The 21,102-nt window shown below is 32.9% G+C and overlaps 1 protein-coding gene across 1 annotated transcript in view; it reads right to left on the bottom strand.

Annotated features, from left to right (window-relative positions):
- Window positions 1–21,102, bottom strand: part of LOC114337222 (short-chain specific acyl-CoA dehydrogenase, mitochondrial) — a 59,694-nt gene that overhangs the window by 26,681 nt on the left and 11,911 nt on the right. The window contains exons 3-5 of the mRNA XM_028287630.2: window positions 7,692–7,950; window positions 3,849–4,001; window positions 1,565–1,711 (exon numbers count right to left, since the gene is read on the bottom strand). Coding sequence (XP_028143431.1) covers window positions 1,565–1,711; window positions 3,849–4,001; window positions 7,692–7,950 — 559 coding nt within the window. The remainder of the gene's footprint in view (window positions 1–1,564; window positions 1,712–3,848; window positions 4,002–7,691; window positions 7,951–21,102) is intronic.

Below are 21,102 nucleotides of genomic sequence, written 5' to 3'. Positions count from 1 at the left end.
CAATCAGAGAGTGCCGCAAGCACCTCTACCGGTTTCGAAACTTATTAGTCTCTCATCAGCAGGCACATATGCTGCTCTCCCTGATCCAACCAAAACAAACCCCAGCGTGCAGTCCCGAATTGCAACGAACGAAATGGCATAGATGCCCTAGCGGCAACTGCTAGCAAAAGACTAAGTTTTCACTCTAATGGCATATAGCATATCCCACCAGAATGAAAACAATGGGAACCTTCTCTGGTTACACCTCCGAGGCTTCTACAATTTGCAAGCCATACGGATGCTGAGACATTTGAGATTGAAAATGGTTATTCATTTTTGATATGCCCTTATAATTCCTTCCTAACGATAATAATTTATACTTTCGATAATAATACATAATAAGTTGGTTCGTAACCTCCCACCTGAACACAAGTACATACCTTGTGCAATTTTCGAGAAAGGATGAAATACATTCACATGTGAACTTTAAATCTTAAGACATCGACTTAATGTCGACCACTTTTTAATATAGAATGTAACAATAATGTATTTTAGAGGTTTTTATACCTGTGGCTAGTTACAATTACTTGTACACTGGACGTTTACACTGATGATGGTCAGTTTGACCGAACTGACAGTCTTGTACTTCCACTCCTTCGTGGACAAATTTTAAGGATTTTTTAATAAATTCATATGCCTGCATACAACAGAAGTGTTTACTTCATTCCACGTTGTTATATTGAAGATATACAGCCAACTACAGGGTTTACCCCCTTTTTAAAGACATAATAATTTCTTTATAATAATAAGGAGGTATTTTAGAATACTTCCCGCGATATAAACAAAATAAAAATAACATAACCAAACTAATCTCTTCTGTCAGTCAAAATAAACATAATTTGACCCTGACCCTGATGCATTCACTGCACCCATGTGCAAGCGTTAACCACAAAATTCGGAGTTAAACCACGTTAAACCATCTAGCGAGGATCGGTTAAAATCTTGGTTAACTTAAACGGGTTTAAGCTCTAACCTAGGACTAAAAAACTGATTAACCATGAATATTTCGGTGACCAAAAAATAAATAGGTTAACCCAGCACTGAAAAACCGGCCCTTTTACATAGATAAAAATTTAGGAATGATATTATAGAATTATTTATAGTAATTTCAAAGATTCTCAAAACATTAATGTTTTGTATTTTTAGAACAATTTCCTAGGTGGGAATCGAAACATCAAATAAACTTATTTTGAAGTAAAATTGTTTCTTATTCCCAATAAAAATAGCTTCAGAACAATATCAACACGTTCCCTGCCACGTTGGTCCCATGGGACCAACACTTTTTTATTTATTTATTAACGGCATTTTTAAATGCACACCAAGAGAACAACATGGCCTAGAAGACATTTATATGAAGTACGGTTTCTTAAATATACATTAATTTTGACGAAATAACCACGTTGCAATATGGTGCATATATATGGTATATACAAAAACTACCTATATGGTGGCCCGTTAAGGCAAATATATGAAAATATGTCAGCCAAGGAATGTGTTAAAAATATATGGTTCAAAAAAAGCTTACCAATAGGACCTAAAATATTTTCTTTGGGTACTTTAACATCTTCTAAAATTAAATTACATGTTGAGGATGCTCGAATGCCTAATTTATCTTCTTTTTTGCCTAATGTCAGTCCTTGGCTTGGAATAGGAACTATAAATGCCGTAATACCTACAAAAATATATCAAATAAAAGTATTATATGACATGTTAACAAGAACCAGGGTAGAGAAAGTATTGTTGTGACCTAAATTCAAATTTACATGTTAAGAAGAAAAATATAATTTATGCTATATGTAAACTTACGTGCATAGAAATCGGCCCACTTAAAAATTTGGTCATTTTTGATGTCTCATATTTAGTAAACCTGTTGGCCCATTTAAGTGATTTTTTGAAAATGTTATAGCCTGATTCTTTAACAATATCACATTAATAATGTTATTGCTAAACAGGTGAATTTTCATTGTATACCGGGTGTACCAATCAAACTGTGTTTTTTTCTCAAAGTTTCCTGTGGAATATTCTATCCTAGAATAATCATCCTGTGGAATATTCTATCATTTATAAAATACTAAAATTAAAACTCGTATTCGATTAATTAAAATTCGTTTATGTTGGATTATAAAAAAGTTAGGTGCTTTAACAACTAGACATGTTCTTCAACAATACACGGTGTTTCTAAATAAGTGCGACAAACTTTAAGGGATAATTCTGCATGAAAAAATAATGACGGCTTTATAAACGTATGTCCGCAAATGTTTCATTTTCGAGATATGGGATGTTGAATTTTTTCTTACAATCTGACGATTTATTTTATTGCTTTAAAACCGATTGAGATATGCCAATGAAATTTGGTGGGTTTTAAGACGTAGTTATTGCACAGTTTTTGACATACAATTAATAATTTAATGGATAAAAGGCATTATATTTAATTTCAATTCAGAGATCATTACCATCTTTCTATGGACCATTTCGAACTCTTTTGTTCTCGTCAGGAAAGCATATGCTATGATGCTCATCATTGCATAGAGCATCATTGCATATGCTTTCCTGACGAGAACAAAAGAGTTCGAAATGGTCCATAGAAAGATGGTAATGATCTCTGAATCGAAATTAAATATAACGCCTTTTATCTACCCACGGTTTTACTCACGTATCCAGTACTAGGAAGCAGATTTGTTGATCTTTACCTCGGTGAATTTATATGTTGTGGAGTGCAACTATGTAGACTCCCCATGTCTCTACATTCATCACCCTTTTCCTTGCAATTTTTAGAAGGATGGGGAATAGGTATAAGAGAGAATCTGCTTCCGAACTAAGAAATCCAAAGATTTTATTGTTTTTAAACATTTATTTGTTTAAAGATGGAGTCTTTTGGGTTTCGACAGTTTAATAATTTAATATTCATCTTTAGTGCGCATAAATATGACCGACCATATTACCCGTATGCACGCTAATGGTGAATATAAAATTCTTAATTTTATGTCAAAAATCCGCAATAACTATCTGTGAAAACCTACCAAATTTCATTTGCATATCTAAACTGGTTTTAAAGCAATAAATAAATCGTCAGTTTGTAAGAAAAAATTCAACATCCCGTATATCGGAAACGAAACATTTGCGGACATACGTTTATAAAGCCAAGTGTCATTAATTTTTCATGCAGAATTACCCCTTAAAGTTTATCGCACTTATTTAAAAACACCGTGTATTGATGAAGAACATATGTCTAGTTGTTAAAGTACCTAACTTTTTTATTACCCAACATAAACGAATGAATCAAAAAACAAAATGTTAAGAAAACTTGAGGGTATAGTTGGGTTTTAATTTTAGTATTTTATAAATGCTACAATATTCCACATGGTGGTGCAAACTTTGAGAAAAAAACACAGTTTGATTGGTACACCCGGTATACAATGAAAGTTTTCCTGTTTAGCAATAATATTATTACAGTGGTATTGTTAAAAGATCAACCCATAACATGTTCAAAAAATCACTTAAATGGGCCAGCAGGTTTAGGAAATATAAGACATCAAAAATGACCAAATTTTCAAGTGGGCCGATTTCTATGCACGTAAGTTTACTTTATTTTACATTAAGAACGGAACGTTCAGCTTATGCAGACCAGTGTTGCCAAAACTCTCAAGTACGTGTTGCTACTAGAGTGCCGCTATATGATTCATTCTAATGAGAAGGCGTGGCATCGGCGCGCTTTTATCACCCATAATAAATACACAGCCCTAATTCTGCAACGTTCCGTTCTTAACGTGAGACGCTCTATAGATAGACATTTAAAAACCCTTACAAACCTTTATGTTTCAGTCCTTTATCTACAGTAGCAAATACAACAGCAGCCTTTCCTTGTAAACCACTTGTTACCCATGATTTATTTCCATTCAATATATAATGGTCTCCATCCTTATCTGCTGTACATGACATTGCTCCTACATCACTTCCAGCATCTATAATGAATTAACTTGACTATAAAAATAATAATAATAATAAGGAAATAAGGATAATGCTGGCCCTTCGTTAAAGGTGAATTTAACAATACCAAATTAATAGACAAACATAAAGTATTCGCACATATTTAATGTCTTAGATCAGGGGTTCCCAACCGATGGTACGCGTATACCATTGGTGGACGGTGGTACGCGGGAGGACTTCAGGTGGTACGCGTCACGTGGGTGAATCAAGCAAGTACGCTGGGCCTCTGTCCACTCTTGCATTACTAGTCCTAGTCGTGTAGAAACGTACGGGTTTTAACAGGGAAAACCCGCATCCACCACTGGTAAATTACCAATTGCGTACTGCCGGTATTACTTCTTGAGATCAAAGTGCCGACATAGAAGAGGTTTTACTGTCCCTCTTTATACTGTGCCGCAGGCCAATCGGAAATACTACGAAAGCTACTTACAATATTGTTTTATAGTGAAGTCTGGCACAGAAAATAGTGACAATCCTATTCATCACTGTGTTGCTTATTGTTTCGAAACGTTTTCAAACCAAAGCATAAATTCTTCTATGCTGATACGTCACCAACACATAAAGCACTCTGATGTGGTTGGTAAGCTGGTCGAATTTTTTTTAAAGAGAATCTACTTTTTTTAGAAAGAAAATAAATGCATGACTAGCTTTGTAAATATGATACTAACTTAATTAAGGTATCCTACCTTGCTAGATGTATAATTGCAAACATAGTCAAAGATCTAGTAAGAAAACGAAAAAAGAGAGATGGAATAAGTTCGGTGAATCACTAAACCAAAATTATCGAGACAACAACAAAAGTTTCTGGAACAAAGTAAAAAGGCTAATAGGAAATAAAAGATATCAGAGGATAAGAGACAAACATAACCAAATAAAGACAAATATAATAGAAATACTAGAAGTGTGGTAATAATATTATGACAATATGGTGAAGGAAACGGAAGGAAACACAGTGGAAACCATAGAACAGATAGAAGCAAATGAAAACTAAATAGAAGAAATAAGAACTAGAAGAAGCATAAAAGTAGGAGAAGCCAGCGTATCACATGAAATTTATGCCAAACTAACAAAATGGATACGGAAAGATGGAAAGAAATAGCTGCTGGAAATAATGAGAGAAGCCTGGGGAACCAATAAAATGCGATCAATAGCACGATATTGGGAAAAAAAGCAAATCAACTAGGAGACTAAATTGCACGTATATAAAGCAATTACAGTACCAACACCAACACTCCTATATATAAGTTGGGATAAAAATAAAAGACATGAAAGTAGGTACCATAAATGCACAAAAAAAAAGAAAACTGAACTGGTATTCGAGAAAGTTTTTATAGTTTTTAATGTAAGGGAATTCGGATGGAAGCAATTTTTTTCAAATGATCCATATAAAACATACTATTAAGTTTCGCCACTACAGTCACTTTTAATGTTAAAACAAAAATTAGTGGAGTTTGGTAGCTGCGATAGATGGTTCATTGTTAGATAGAACCACAGTGGATTCAACGAATCTCTGAGATAAACAAAAATAATACCAAAAATATAGCTTGCTTTAAATGATCGATATGTTTACATTTCATCCAATAAATTTGTTGAAAATAATAAATATACCAAATTGCTAACCGAAAATCGCCCCCAATTCAAAGAATCAGAAAGAGACGGAATAGAAATCTATACACATGACGAAATCGAATTAAGCCTAGCTGAGGTAAAAAGAACGATAAAAACCCTAAAGAACAAAAAAGCAGAAGGCCCCGGCGGCTACCAAAGGAATTAATAAAGAACGGATCAGAAAAGCTATTCCGCATGATACACAACATTTTTGAGAGAGCACTGAATGGAGAAGACTTACCGGCCGAATGGACTCAAGCACATATGACATGAATATATAAGAAAGGAAATAGAAAAAACTGGCGAAAACTATCGAGGAATCAGCATAATATCATCTATAGGCAGACTGTATGAAAAGACCATAAAGGAAAAATTAGAAATATACATACAGGATAAAATCGGAGAGGACCAGGCAGGATTCACAGCGGAGAAAGCATGCTTGGATCACATTTACACGGTTGAACAACGCACAGAAAAAGAATGGCCAAAAATAGATCCGTCCATCTGGCGTTTGTAGATCTTAAGAGGCGTATGACGCGATACCTAGAACCAAGCTATGGGAAGCAATGGAAGACATCGAAGTCCCACGAAGATTAATAACAGCAGTAAAAGCACTCTACAAGAACAACACAGTAGCTATCAAAATGGGCAATCGAATATGTAGTTTATTTAAGACGACAAAGGAACTACTACAGGGCTGCTCCACATCCCCTACCCTGTTCAAAATATTATTGGAAAAGACCCTGAAACCATGGAAAAGAAAGTGCGAAGTAATGGGTATACCAGTAAGGAACAAATATATACCCTAAGTTTTGCTGACGACCAAATAGTGATCGCACAAGACAAAGATGACCTCAGTTTTATGATGAGGAAACTGGAACAGGAATATACAAAGAATGGGATGGAAATAAAGAAAACTGAATGTCTAACAACGGAGAATACAGAAATAAAACAACTGGAAATAGACGAAGCTAAACAAATCAGACGAATAGATAAGTACAAGTATTTAGGTTTTATAATATCAAACAAAGGAACAACTGAGGAAGATATAAAAAATAGACTAGGACAAACAAGAGACTGCATACGAAAATTGAACCCAATACTGTGAGATAAGAACATCAGCATAAAAACAAAAAGAAGAATATATACTACCATGACAATAAGTATTCTCACTTATGGGTGTGAAATTTGGACAATAAATAAGAAAACCAAAAACAAAATAAGAGCAACAGAGATGGAATTGCTAAGGAGAACCTGCAGAGTAACAAGGAGAGATAGAATAAATAACATACATATTAAGAGAAGAATGGGAGTGAACTCAGACATACTTAATAGACTACATCGAACAGAAGAGATTAACCTGGTACGGACATGTCAGAAGAGCAGACCAAAATCGTTGGATAAACCGAATAACAAAATGGAGCCCTATAGGAAAAAGGCAGGCAGATCCCGAAGATCCTTCAGAGATGAAGTGGACGAAGCAATGGAGAGAAGAAATCTACAGGAAGGGGACTGGCAAGAAAGAAAGAGCTGGAGAGAACGGTTGAGTGAAGGAATACAGTGAAAACTGTGGAAATCCTTAGTATATATACCAATTTGCCAAAAAAATCTTGATAGGACTATGCCCCCGTAGGAAGGGATGGCCGTAGCTCATAGCCAACATACTGGCCTTTTAACACAGAGCGCATGAGTTCGATGTCAGCATGAACAACGGCATTTTCACTTCTAAAAATGATATGAGTCGTGGCTGTACTTTGGAAGGCACGCTAGGCAGTTGGTCTCCCTGGGCTAGTGTGTATCTACACTAGTTACCTGACACAGAGTTAAAGATTCAATTGGCGCCGAAATAATCCAAAAGGATTTCCCCTGCAAAAATGCCATACGATATTATTATTATACCTCGTAGGAAATATTCTCTTCTCGAGTCCAATTTAATATCAACAAAATGGCAAAAAATTGTATGAAGTTGTTATGCACTATATTGCTTCGATATAAAAACTGCTTTGTTTAAATATTACAACTAAAATAAAATGAAGCAAAAAATCTGACAGAATTACCTGGCTCGCTTAGAGCAAAACATCCCAAAGTCCCTTTAGTAAAAGCTCTTAAATATTGTTCTTTCTGATGTGGAGTCCCTAATCTGTCCAGCAGACTGGCATATAAACAGTTATGGATTGAAACTATTGCCCCTGTACCAGCACATCCTTTGGATATTTCTTCAACAGCTACAGCCATACCTAGACCATCATAACCAGCACCTCCATATTCTTTAGATACACATATACCCAGGATACCTAGTTCACCTAATTTGTTGATCTAAAAAATAAAAGCATAAAATTCAAGGACATTTTTTAATATAGTGCTCTCCTGAACAGTTATTTGAAGAACTGAGACTACATATTGTACAAATAGTCCAAGTAATGAAGCTTAAAATAGGACAAAACCTCGCAATTTTCACAGAATGGATCGATTTGCTTGAACATTTGAGAATAAGTAGTGGATAGTCCAAGGATCAAAATCTATATCATGGTAAAAGGCGCTTTTACTATGGGGGTGATTGCCACCCCATCTCGGGGTGGAAATTTTTATTATATTTTGACCGCAAGAGTTGGTAAAAACATTCATTATAAGCAAAAAACGTTTTATAGGTTTTTTTGATAAAATTGATAGTTTTCGATTTATTCGCTATCGAAAGTGTTAGTTTTATTTCGAAAAAATCAATGTTTTTAATTTTTAATCAGTTTTCTGCTAATAACTCAAACAGTTTTCGTTTTATCAAAACAACTTTATAGTTTGTCCGCTATAACTTTTCCCATGCGTCATGATTCATTTTCAAACAAATTACGTCAAAACATAAAGTGAAATGAACGCCGATGTGTGTAGTATATAGTATACAGCATACAAAATGTTTATACACATCAACGTTCGTTTCACTTTATGTTTTGACTTAATTTGTTTGAAAATGAATCGTGACGCATGGGCAAAGTTATAGCGGACGGACTATACCTAACAAAAATGTACCTTTTGAAAAAATTCTTTTTTTTATTTTCTTTAAGACCAGTAGTAATCGAGCTATACTTTATTATATGTTGGCTGTTCTTCGTCAAATGCTAAATATTGTAGTTTCAAAGTCAAAGGACGAAAAAACTATACATTTTTCGAGGATAACTTGTTGAAACTAGTTTAAAGTATTTAAAAATATGAATCTCCAGAAATAAAAAAAATCTCTAGCTAAAAAAATTAAGAGACTTATAATGAAAAGAATGTCAGTCCCTATTTTTTTTCAGCAAAAAATGATCGTAAACAAGCCCCTAATCACCACCCTAATTAAAATTTGTCATTGATCTGATTTGGTTTTATTAATTTATATATTGTTAATAGGTTCTAGAAGTTTGATCAGCTTAGAATGATTAGTTTTAAAAAAATGGATTTAAAAGCGAATCACGAGTTCTTGTAGTTTGGTAAAAAATGCCCTTTTCTTCAGAATAGAAAGATTAGAATCAGAGATACGGAAAAATGTTTCAAAATGAAATTGTAGCTTATTTAATTTCCAAGAACCTGGTTTGCAAAAGTTTTTTCTATGGCAAAAATTGAGTGAGCTATTGACAATTAAAACTTGTAATAACATGCAAAACCCACTCTTACCAACCCTTTCAAAGCCACCTCTTTTTGCGACTGAGGATTTTAAAAAGATTTCGTATTAATAGTCTTATAATAGTTCTAGTAATAGTAAAAAGAAAAAACACAGAAGATGGACCTGGGAAAGTCCAGATGGAAAAACAAGGAACGAAATCGACTATTTCTTAACAAATAAAAATAATTATTTAAAGACGTAAATGTGTTAAACCAGTTCAGCACAAGCAGTGATTACAGGTTAGTAAGAGCTAAAATAACGATATCGATCGAAAAGGAAAGACTCAAAATGATAAATAAGAAACACCCAAAGAAATGGGTAAAACCAACTAATATTCAGGAGTTCGAAAAATATATTAATGATACATTGAAAGATACAACAACAACAGACATTAATATACTGAACAAGCAAATAATCACCACAATACAACAGGCTCAAACTAAATACTGTCCAACAAACCAAAAAGATGAAAAACTAAGTCAACCTACTAAAACCCTTATAGAACTAAGACGACAGATGAAAGGAGATACAAGTTCCAGCAAAGAAGCGCTAAATCAAATAAATAAGACTATCACAAAGTCAATAAGAAAAGACATAAGAAACTACAATGTAGAAAAAACAAAACAAGCAATAGAGCAAAATAAGAACATGAAAGTTTTGAAGAACGTAAGCGTACAAAAAGGAAAAATAGAAATCAACAAACTAAGAAACAGAACTGGAAAAGAAACTACAAACAGAGATGAAATATTAACAATAGTCGAAGAGTTCTACACAGAGTTATACAAATCAAGAAAAAAAGATGACAATGCGCAACCTCCAATTACAGTAAAAACTGGGGTATTAAATCAAGGATCGGATTTAATGCCCGATATAACAAAATCAGAAATCAAAGAGGCTCTGAAGAAAATGAAAAATAATCGAACCCCAGGTGAAGATGGAACAGTATCAGAAGCAATAAAAATTGGAGGAAATATACTACTTGAAAAAATTAAACAACTTTTCAATATCTGCCTTCACAACGCCAATATTCCAACAGACTGGAACAACGCTACTATGATTCTATTACACAAAGCAGGAGGCAAAGCCAATTTAGAGAATTACAGACCGATTAGCCTCCTCAGCCATTTATATAAGTTATTTACGCGAATAATAGTTAAGAGAATGGAAAGAAAGTTAGAGACTTATCAACCAAGAGAACAGGCAGGATTCCGAAAAAATTACGGAACAAATGACCATCTACAAAGTATAAAAACCCTGATAGAGAAAGTAGTGGAATACAATAAACCCCTAGTTCTAGTTTTTATCGATTTTCATAAAGCCTTTGACACAGTTGAACTTAGCAAAATATTACAGGCGCTTAAAGAATGCAAGCTAGATTATAGGTATACAAAATTATTACACAAAATATACTTACAGGCAACAGCCACTGTCAAATTACATACTAACAGTAATCGCATAAAAATAGAACGGGGGGTTAGACAAGGAGACCCAATGTCACCTAAACTTTTTAATACGGTCTTAGAACATGCTTTCAAGAGTTTGGATTGGATGACAAAGGGAATAAAAATAGATGGAGAATACCTAAACAACTTACGTTTCGCCGATGATATAGTCATAGTAGCTGAGGATCTAGGTATGGCAAGAGAGATGGTACAAGAACTCGTTGTAGCTACAGAAAATGTTGGTTTAAATATAAACATCTCAAAAACAAAAATAATGATAAATTTGGTACCCAACCAGAACATCAGTATTGGTGGGAAGGAAATAGAACTCGTAGATAGATATAAATACCTGGGACATGAAATTACGATTGGCAGGGATAACCAGACTCATGAGCTGAAGAGAAGAATCGGTCTTGGGTGGGCAGCATTTGGAAAACTGAGAGAAACTTTTAAAAGTGAGTTACCCACATGTCTAAAGAGAAAGGTATTCGATCAGTGCGTCCTCCCAGTCTTGACGTACGGATCAGAAACACTTACCTTAACTAAAGCCTCGGCTACCAAACTAAGAGTCACGCAGAGAAGAATGGAGCGGTCAATGTTAGGAATAACTCTGCGAGACAAAATCAGAAACGAAGAAATCAGGAGAAGAACAAAGGTGACTGACGTCATCGAGAGGATAGCCAGGTTGAAGTGGAGATGGGCAGGACACGTAGCCAGAATGACAGATGGGCGATGGACGAAGAGGTTATTGGAATGGAGGCCAAGAGAAGACAAGAGAAGCGTCGGTCGACCGCCTACAAGATGGACTGACGACTTAAGAAAGGTAAATAAAAACTGGATGAGGGCGGCGCAGGATAGATGGGGTTGGAAACGAGGGGAGGAGGCCTATGTTCAGCAGTGGACTTCTGAGGCTGGATGATGGAATAGTTCTTGTAAAAACCTACAAAATTCTTTTTTAACGAACTTTCTAAGATAAAAAATAAAAAAGTTACGGTTAAAAAATCAATATATATTTTTTTGAAAAGAAAAATGAGAAATCCAATTGGAAGCATAATAATGTAAGTTAGCGGTGTTTTTAGTCATTGGCCTTATTAATTCTTCTTTATTTATGTTTTATTAACAGATTCTAAAAGTTTGACTGGCTTAGAATGATTCATTTTAAAAAAACTGAAGTTTAAAACGAATAACGAATGTTTGCGATTTGGTAAAAAATGCCATTTTCTTCAGAATAGAAAGATTAGCATCAGAGATACGAAAAAATGTTTAAATATGAAATTGTAGGTAATTTAATGCCCAAGAAGTTGGTTTGATAAAATTTATTCTACGGCAAAAATTGAGTGAATCGTAAATGAGTATTCGCGGTGTGCAAGTAATTGGAAGGGATACGAGAAACGATCGTGCGCGAACAGCGGAGAAATCTTGAAACTTTCTGAAATAATTCATATTGTCAATTGTAGGTATATTTCATACCTACTGTCATTGAAGAAGAAAAATGAATTATATGTTGCTCTACAATATTGATATGATATGCAACTCTTATATAAAATTAAATTTAATTAATGGTATTCTGCTTCCAGTACTGCATTAATAATTAATTTTATTTACTACATACAATAATTGTTTACCTTTTAATAGCATAACCTCAGTCTTAATTTTTCTTCTTATAACTTTTTTGGGCTGTGTCCTTGACAATTATCCAGCAACCAGGACTAATGCAATTGGCCAATACAATTAAAAGTGCGAAAAAAGTTGATCAGCTATGAAACCAGGTGTCGCTTTTCCGAACTTGCACGGTCCCAATACCATCGAAAAACATTGATTTTTTAGATATAAAACTAACACTTACGATAGCGAATAAATCAAAAACTATTAATTTTATCAAAAAAATGTATAGAACATTTTTTGCTTAGAATGAATGTTTTTATTAACTTTTGCGGTTAAAATATAATAAAAAATTTCCACCCCCCAGGCGGGGTGGCAACCACCCCCATGGTAAAAGCGCCTGTCGGCATCATATAGATTTTGATCCATGGACTATCCACTACTTATTCTCAAATTTTCAAACAAATTAATCCATTCTGTAAAAATTGCGAGGTGAAAAGCTTTGGTTCCTGGACTAAAAGGTGAGTCACTAAAAATGATTAATCCAGTTGCATAGAAACCTGCAAATAACAAGGGGATGACTGTGATGAGATTAGTATTAAGCAACAGTGTATTTTGACTTCTATTCTAATAAATAGTCTAATTTTTCCAATTTCAATCTAACTACTTAGGAACAGCCCGTTATTTAATACGTTAGCTGTCATGAGAAGCATATCGGGCATCACACTTTTTGTCTTTAAACTCCATTTTATTTTGCACAAAGCCTCGCATTGAAATTAAATGATATTATTCCATTAAACCTAGCAGAGTGTTTCCAAAGAGTTCTATTAATAAATTTCATATTCAGAATTCAGTTTGAAATTGGCACTATATTATCAAGAGGGTGACAAACAAGCGAGTAAGCATGCGGACTTGTGGCTCGATGACCTTTTTCGCTCGTATGTCATCTTAAGTATTAAGTTTGCCGAGTAAGTTTGTCGTCGATCCAACCGGTTTGAAATCTTGCTCGTAGCTCGTCTCGCAAGCTTGTTGTATGACACTCATGTCGTACTGAGTAAGTTAGTTACCTTAAAAACTGCGTACCTAAAGTTTGTCCATCTATCATCCACTTTATAGTAAACAATAAGTACAGCATTCTCCACCTATCTAATTTTTAATTTTAATTTTTGATATTCGCCCCGTGCAAGACTGACGCGACACCTAGCGTAGTCGCCTGACTTTTTGGCGACCACAATTTGACGTTAAGCATATGATATATTTGACGTTAATATGTAATACTTATTTACCAATTTTTGATAAAATTTGTTATACAAACAATGACCTTGACATTACAAAAATTTGCCAAAATTGTCATATTTCACCACTACGGACACTGGCATAGTTTCGTGCATCCCCACCATGGTCACGCACGGAGTGAATACATGTCATATAAAAACTAATTACAGTTGAGTCCAGGGTTTACCCTGCGTCATTAATACCTGGCGAGATAATACACATACTTTTTATCTAGCACCATTGTCTTCCTCGCATGAAACTAAAGACAAACCAGATACCGCCTGTTATTAAGTAAAGACACATGTTATTTTAATATTCTTTTTCTCATGATCATCTTTCAGTGCGTCACAGTTTTTCGATTTCTCTCTAACGCATTAAATTGTATGTGACAGAAAAAAAGGCACGTCTGGGAATACTTCGGTAATTATTCTAGTTCGGTGATTATTCTAGTTGTCGATAGATGGCGCCATAATCAAAAAAGAATTATTTATTAAATAAAATAATAATATTATCAATATAATCTGTACAATTTATAAGACTATACAAATGAAAGAAAATACCATTTTATAAATGCAATAGACACAATTGATTTGGTTTTATTCCAAATTGAAAATAAAATTTGACAACTGTCAGATTTAACTAAAATGTCACGTTAGAATAAATGTCATAAATGTGTATTATCACGGACTTACCTTTTTTTCTATAATTTGTGACGCACTGAAAAATGTTCATGAAAAGGAGAATAAACGCTCTACACTCAGTACATCGAAAAGAGAGAGGTACAAAAAATACGCTTCGGGACGTTTTCAAATTTTAAGTATATATAATTTGTGACGTTTCTGGTTTGTTTACTTGTCACTGTCAGTTTGTTGGATGTTTTGCTGTTTTTCTGTCCTGTTTTTGCATTTATAAGTTATTTATATTTATTTTATTTATTTATTAAACGGTAAAACCTTTTTTTGACAATCTTACATAAAATACTGAAATAGAACATACAAAAATAGTTAAATTAGAACATATAGAAATATTTGATATTTACAAATGTCAAAAGTAATAAAAATTACACAAATAACAGTAAAAAGAAAATAATAAAATATTTAACCTACTTAAACAAATGTAACCTACTTAAAACCATGTCGCAACTATATATTGAGTCATAAACAATAAGAGAAAAAACCCAAAAAAGAGTCAAATTAGTAGATTGTCCACCTGTCTACGAAATTTCGCTAAAGAATCGCTTTTACATCTAGATTATAACAATTACCCAATCTCATGAGCCGTGGCAATGACTATTAGGGGCAAACAAAACATTGTTCCTTGTAACTCTTAAATGCACACGAAATCTAAACAAGGATAATAGTTCTTCTGAACCAACAATTCCGGATACAAATCGATTACAACTAATTTTATACAGGAGTTTGAAATTTTATGATAAGTGTATTTTATTATGCCATTAATTTACATACAAAGTTAACCTCATTCACAGTTAAGGAATGGTTATGTTGTTTCCGTAAAAGTGAAATAAATAACAAAAAGAAAATATTTTATTTTCAAATATTTATATTATTAGTCATGTCGCCAGGGGGGTACAACGGCCTCCTTTATTCAGATGGACTTACCCAAGTTTTTTTATGTATTTTGACCCGTAGAACACGAATTTTTTGGGTAACAGTTGATCCGGATGTCGATAAGATTGTTATAAACAAAGAACTTGAGGAATTACATAACAGCGATTTTTTGCAAAACAAAACATTTTTTTGTATTTTTTGGGCCATTCTAAGCAAAAAAATGTTCCTACAAGTTTTTTCATAGGATGCATAGTTTTCGAGATAAACGCAGTTAAACTTTCAAAAAATAAAATAATTGCAATTTTTGAACCCGAATTTTGATTAAGAAATAAAATAGCAATTCTGCTTACCGCATTTGAAAGTTTAAGTCAAATTATATCGGTTTTGATTATTTGGATTGCTAAAAATTTATTTTTTTATTGTTAAACAAAGCTGTAGACACATAGTGTTTCCCGTGCCTAATACATGCGTTTTAAGAGGATGGGTACACTTCGCGTCAAAAAAAACTGGTACAAGTCTTATAACCGAAAATCGTGTTTTTCTACTTGTGTAAATTGGTCTTGTCACATATGTCATTCTTATTTCTAGGCAACGTTGCCAGTCCAACTAAAATATTATATTAAACCAGCTAAAAGCAGGGCTGTGCGGCAGATCGCAAGTTTTTAGTAGGTTTACTAAAAATTAAAACAACATCGAGCAATCTCGATTAGTCAGTCACATTTATGTAAACATGCATCCTAAAAATTCTCTTATTAATTTTGTAATGTTCCATCATCTCATTAAGTACCCATAAATAAATTCGTGTTCTATTATAATTTATGACATATATGACATTAATGACAGATAATAACTCTAGACATGATTTAATCGAGACATAGTTTAATTTGAAATCGAGAAGTGTGAATGGTTTCTCGTAAAGTGTAGCACAAAACTCTTTTATAGTTGTGGGATACTAATAAATAAAACACACTGGAAAAATTAAAATTTGAAATTAATACAAAATGAATAACTTTAACAGTGAACATGTGTGGAACTTAAATATCATGAATTACAATAAAATTCGAAACTGCTGAAATATTAAAGACATAGGTGAAAATGTCGCCTGTCAAAATGTTCAATGTGTTTTATTAAATGTATTCATTTTTTTCGAATCATGAGAAATATAATGAATATTTTTGAAAAATTTAAACGCAGAATGAAAGATTACATTATTACTGAGGGCTGAAAGTCCCTGAAAACTTCTATGTTCATTTTAAGAAGTTACAGGGGGAAAATAAAGAGAACATTTAATGATGTTTAATTGCAAATATTTCATTCAAAACTCAACTCATTTAAATGTAGTAATGAAACACAGACTTACTCACAATCATTTAATAATACTTATATATAATATAAGTATATAAGTAATATAAGTAAGTAAGTCTGTGTTTCATTACTACATTTAATATGGACTCACATATGCAACCCATTCAATATTTCAACTCATTTAACTCAACCGTCTCTCTGGATATTAAATTTATTAGATACGGTTTTTTGTCGTTAATGGTAAAAATAATACCTGTCTAAAATTTTTATACCGAATGGTGAATTGGAAAACGGGCCATATTCAATGTAAAATTTTAAACTGTAGAATTCCTGCTTCCCTAATTATTTTATATAAAAACACATAAACAACTATTTCTAAAGGATTGAAATCTGTATTGAAAACAACTGTTAAAATTGTTCTACGAATTAAACATATTCCAAAATTTTGTAAAAATATAATAATTTTTCACAGAAATACGCCAAAGTTAGGCCACACACATTACCATAATGTTTATCGGTTGCGTTCGGTCACAGTGAAGTTATTATAAATATTGACAATTTGAACTGTCAAAATTTTTATTTTATCATTTCTTGTTTAAAAAATAATAAAATTGATAAGATAAGATAGAAAGTAATCATGATAAAGATGTTTTATTCAGTCAATAGTGTGCGAACAATCAGGTAAATAATAACGTGGGCCTAACTTTTACACACATACCTACTGTGGCAAATGTAGGTATTTTTCAAAATGCTGGAATGTGTTTAAATCCTAGAACAATTTTAGCTTTTGTTTTTAATACAGACTTTAATCCTCTACAAATAGCTTCTCATGACTTTTGTTATAAAATGATTAGGGAAGCAGGAATTTAACAGTTTATAATTTTACATTGAGTTACCTATGGCCCGTTTTACGATTCACCACCATGATTTTTGAATGTTATTTTTTGTATTTAGATTTAGTGCAATTCCATTATCTGTGCTGGCAACAACGCCGTGATTCACGAGCCATTGTGTCCAGTCTGAACACAGGTTTACATTGGGAAAAAAAAGTGTACCAGTTTTTTTTGACGCGAAGTGTACGTATTTTCGGCTGCAATGCTATTCAAATGGGGATTCATTTTTTTCGAATCCTGAGAAAACTAATAAGTATTTTTGAAAAATTTAAACTCAGAATGAAACATTACATTATTAGTGAGGGCCGAAAGTCCCTGAGAATGTTTATTTTAATAAATTACAGGGGTGAAAAACAAAGAGAAAATTTAGTGTGTTATATTTAAGTTAAAATATCTAATTCAAAATAATCTTTTTATTTATTCTAAGGGACTTTCGGCCCTCGGTAATAATATAGTCTTTCATTCTGCGTTTAAATTTTTCAAAAATATTTATTGGTTTTTTCAGGATTCGAAAAAAATGAACATAATGCCCGTGGTAATATTTCCAAATCTATCTTTGTCATACAACGCACTCAGCCGAATAGAATATTGTCAGCATACTGTCAGTCAGACAGTGACAATTTTAAATATTTGACATGGCATCGGGAATATTTTGAGTTGTTGATTAAATGATATTGATATATAGTGTATTTGATAAATAATTGATTTAAGACGTGAACTTAATAAAAAGTTATTTATTGTGTATTATTTGTGGAAGATCCAAGCAGAGAATACATCAGGATAATATATTCTGTGATCCAAGTATTTTGTTGTTAAAGATGTTTAAAATTGTAAGCGTTCCATAGTAACAATATATTATTAAAAAAATCACTTAAACACTTTTCCTCTTTTCTTGATTGAGTATTAGTTTTTGTTGTACATATAAATTATTACAATCACTGAATACATAGTTAGTGAAAAAATTATCACATTTATTAACTGAATTAATAATTAGCAATTATAAAAATAACAGTTATCCAAGAACATTCAAAAGCCATCTCTTTAAATTAAATGATGACATTTTCAAGTAGAATGACATTCTAGTAATGTTTACATAGCCATACCAGTGTGAATTTTACTACACGTAATTTGCCGTGTAAAGCCATAAAAAGTAGGGATACCCGTAAAATATTTGCGAATTATGTACCGATGGCCTTAATGCATGTTACGTAGAAATTGCCTCGCTTGCACTTGTACCTACTCTACCTACTCGTTCGAGTTTAAATGAGAGATCATTGAAAACATCACTCAAGCACTAGGTGTTTATAGTTTTGTTTAACAATAAAAAATAAATTTTTAGCACGCAAATAATCAAAATCGATATAATTTGACTTGAACTTTCAAATGCGGTAAGCAGAATTGCTATTTTATTTCTTAATTAAAAGTTATTCAGGTTCAAAAATTGCAATTTTTCGATTTTTTTAAAGTTCAACTGGGTTTATCTCGAAAACTATGCATCCTACGAAAAAACTTGTCAGAACATTGTTTGCTTAGGATGACCCAAAAAATACAAAAAAAATGTTTTGTTTTCCGTTTGTTTTCCGAGAAATCGCTGTTATGTAATTCCTCAAGTTCTTTGTTTATAACAATCTTATCGACATCCGGATCAACTGTTACCCAAAAAATTCGTATTCTACGGGTCAAAATACATAAAAAAACTTGGGTGTCCATCTGAATAAAGGAGGCCGTTGCACCTCCCTGGCGACAGGACTATATAACAAATATTTATTATCACTAATGATATTAAAAGAATTTATTAAGCTACTTCAAATGTAGTTGTAATTCTGCACCAAAATTTTAACTTCTATTTATTTAATAATGTGAAATTTTATAATATAATCCGTGATCGGAGCAGTACCCACTTTTGTCACTTGCTGTTGCGTGGAATAGATTTCCGACTTATTTCGTATGCTTTAAATGATAACGCACGGGTAAAGAATCATGAACTGTATATCCTGCCACTAGTATATTCACACATGCCAGATATTAAACAATTTAACAACTGGGATTTTGCCACATTTTTAAGTGTGAAACAGTCAACAAAAGTTGGCTGCCAGGAGCATAATGAGTTCTTTCAGAATACTATTTATAATGAAGTAGACATAACTATAGCAATATATTTTGTTGCTTTATTTTTTATTATGTTTAGTACAGTCACTGAAGGTTTTCATCTTCAATTTCGTTGAACCTCCATCGATTTACATAAAAATTGGTGAGTAGTTAGAGGATACCTCAAGAAACAAAAGTGACATGAAACTTAAGCTGCCACCCCTTCTCGGGGGTGAAAATTATTTTATTAAAAATCTACAGAGTGACCAATTCTAAGCCAAATTTGTCATATAAAATTATTGAAATAAATCAATATTTTTTTATTATTAAAAATTATTAACAATCAAACATTTTGATTTTTCATGAAAAAAATGCATTTTCATAAATAACTCAAAAACGAAAAGTTTTTACAAAAAAGCTAAAGGATTAGCTATGAATCACAAATAACAGTGAAAGTACAGGGTAACATTCCCTGGAGCTTAATGGATGCTGAAGATGTAGTTTTAGGAAATAGGGAGAGATTTAGAAGAAAAACTGCAAACGCAGAGTTTTTGAAATGTGCATTTAAAGATGGAGCTCCTATAAATAAAATGATATATTTAGATGTTGAAATTATTGTGAAAAGTAATAATTTTAAGTAGGTTAGCATAATAAGTGATCGGTATTAAAGGGTAATGGGGATATATATGGAGATGCACGAAGTAAAATTGGGATTGGGTTGATGAAGTGAAAGAAAGCAACTTGTGTGTTGTGTGACAGAATTCAAATGAAGCAGAAAAGAAAATTCTCTAAAACAACCATAAGACCAGCTACGATGTATAGAAATGAATGTTGGGCAGTTAAAAAATAGATTAACAAATGCATGTGGCAGAAATGATAATACTTAAAAAATGATAAAAGTAAGACTGAGTATTGATATTAGGGAAAGTATAGGGGTGGTATCATTCTTCAGCTTATTCTAGAATAAAAGTACAATCCTTACATTATTAACACGTTAAGCCCCGCATGAAACAGCAACTGTCTCACTGTGCTGTGATGTTGGCGTACCGCTTGACCTTACCGTGTCTCTCACAGCTGTATTAAAATTAATTGCTGGTCCAAAAATCACAAAAAAAAATTCATGCTGGGCCTTAACGTGTTAATCAGCATATATGGATAGAGTTATTCGAAAAGGAACCAAGCGACAAATTCGAGAATATTAAGAAATTACCACCAACCGATTTCTACTGGAGTACAGTAGAACCCCGCAAATCCGAACTAATTGGGGGGACAGCCTGTTCAGATTATCCGAAAGTTAATTTTAATTAATTACTTACGTTAATTTAACTTTAATTCAAAGCTTTCGCAGTCATTGATTTTGAGTCTCTGCACCTGTCTCACTATTTCCCTCTTCCACCCATCTGAGATTGATGTCACTGTTAACGGTCATTGGCAAATCTAAAAAACCACGAGCTTTGAATGACATGACATGGATGAATATTGCACTTTTTAAGGAATGATTTGAAAAACAAGTTGAACCATCCGTTTCTATATTTAATAAGGAAAGGGGGCTTCCCAAAAGAGCCCTACTTTTCTTAGACAATGCTACTTCACACCCTGAAGTAACGGAGCTTATATGTTATGAAATTAAAGCTATTTCCTACCACAAAATGTGACCCCGT

This window comes from Diabrotica virgifera, chromosome 1 (genome assembly GCF_917563875.1).
Source record: "Diabrotica virgifera virgifera chromosome 1, PGI_DIABVI_V3a".
In the NCBI taxonomy this organism is placed as follows: Eukaryota; Metazoa; Arthropoda; class Insecta; order Coleoptera; family Chrysomelidae; genus Diabrotica; species Diabrotica virgifera.
The sequence above is the reverse complement of the archived record's forward strand: the minus strand, read 5'-3'. Positions and strand labels throughout refer to the sequence as shown.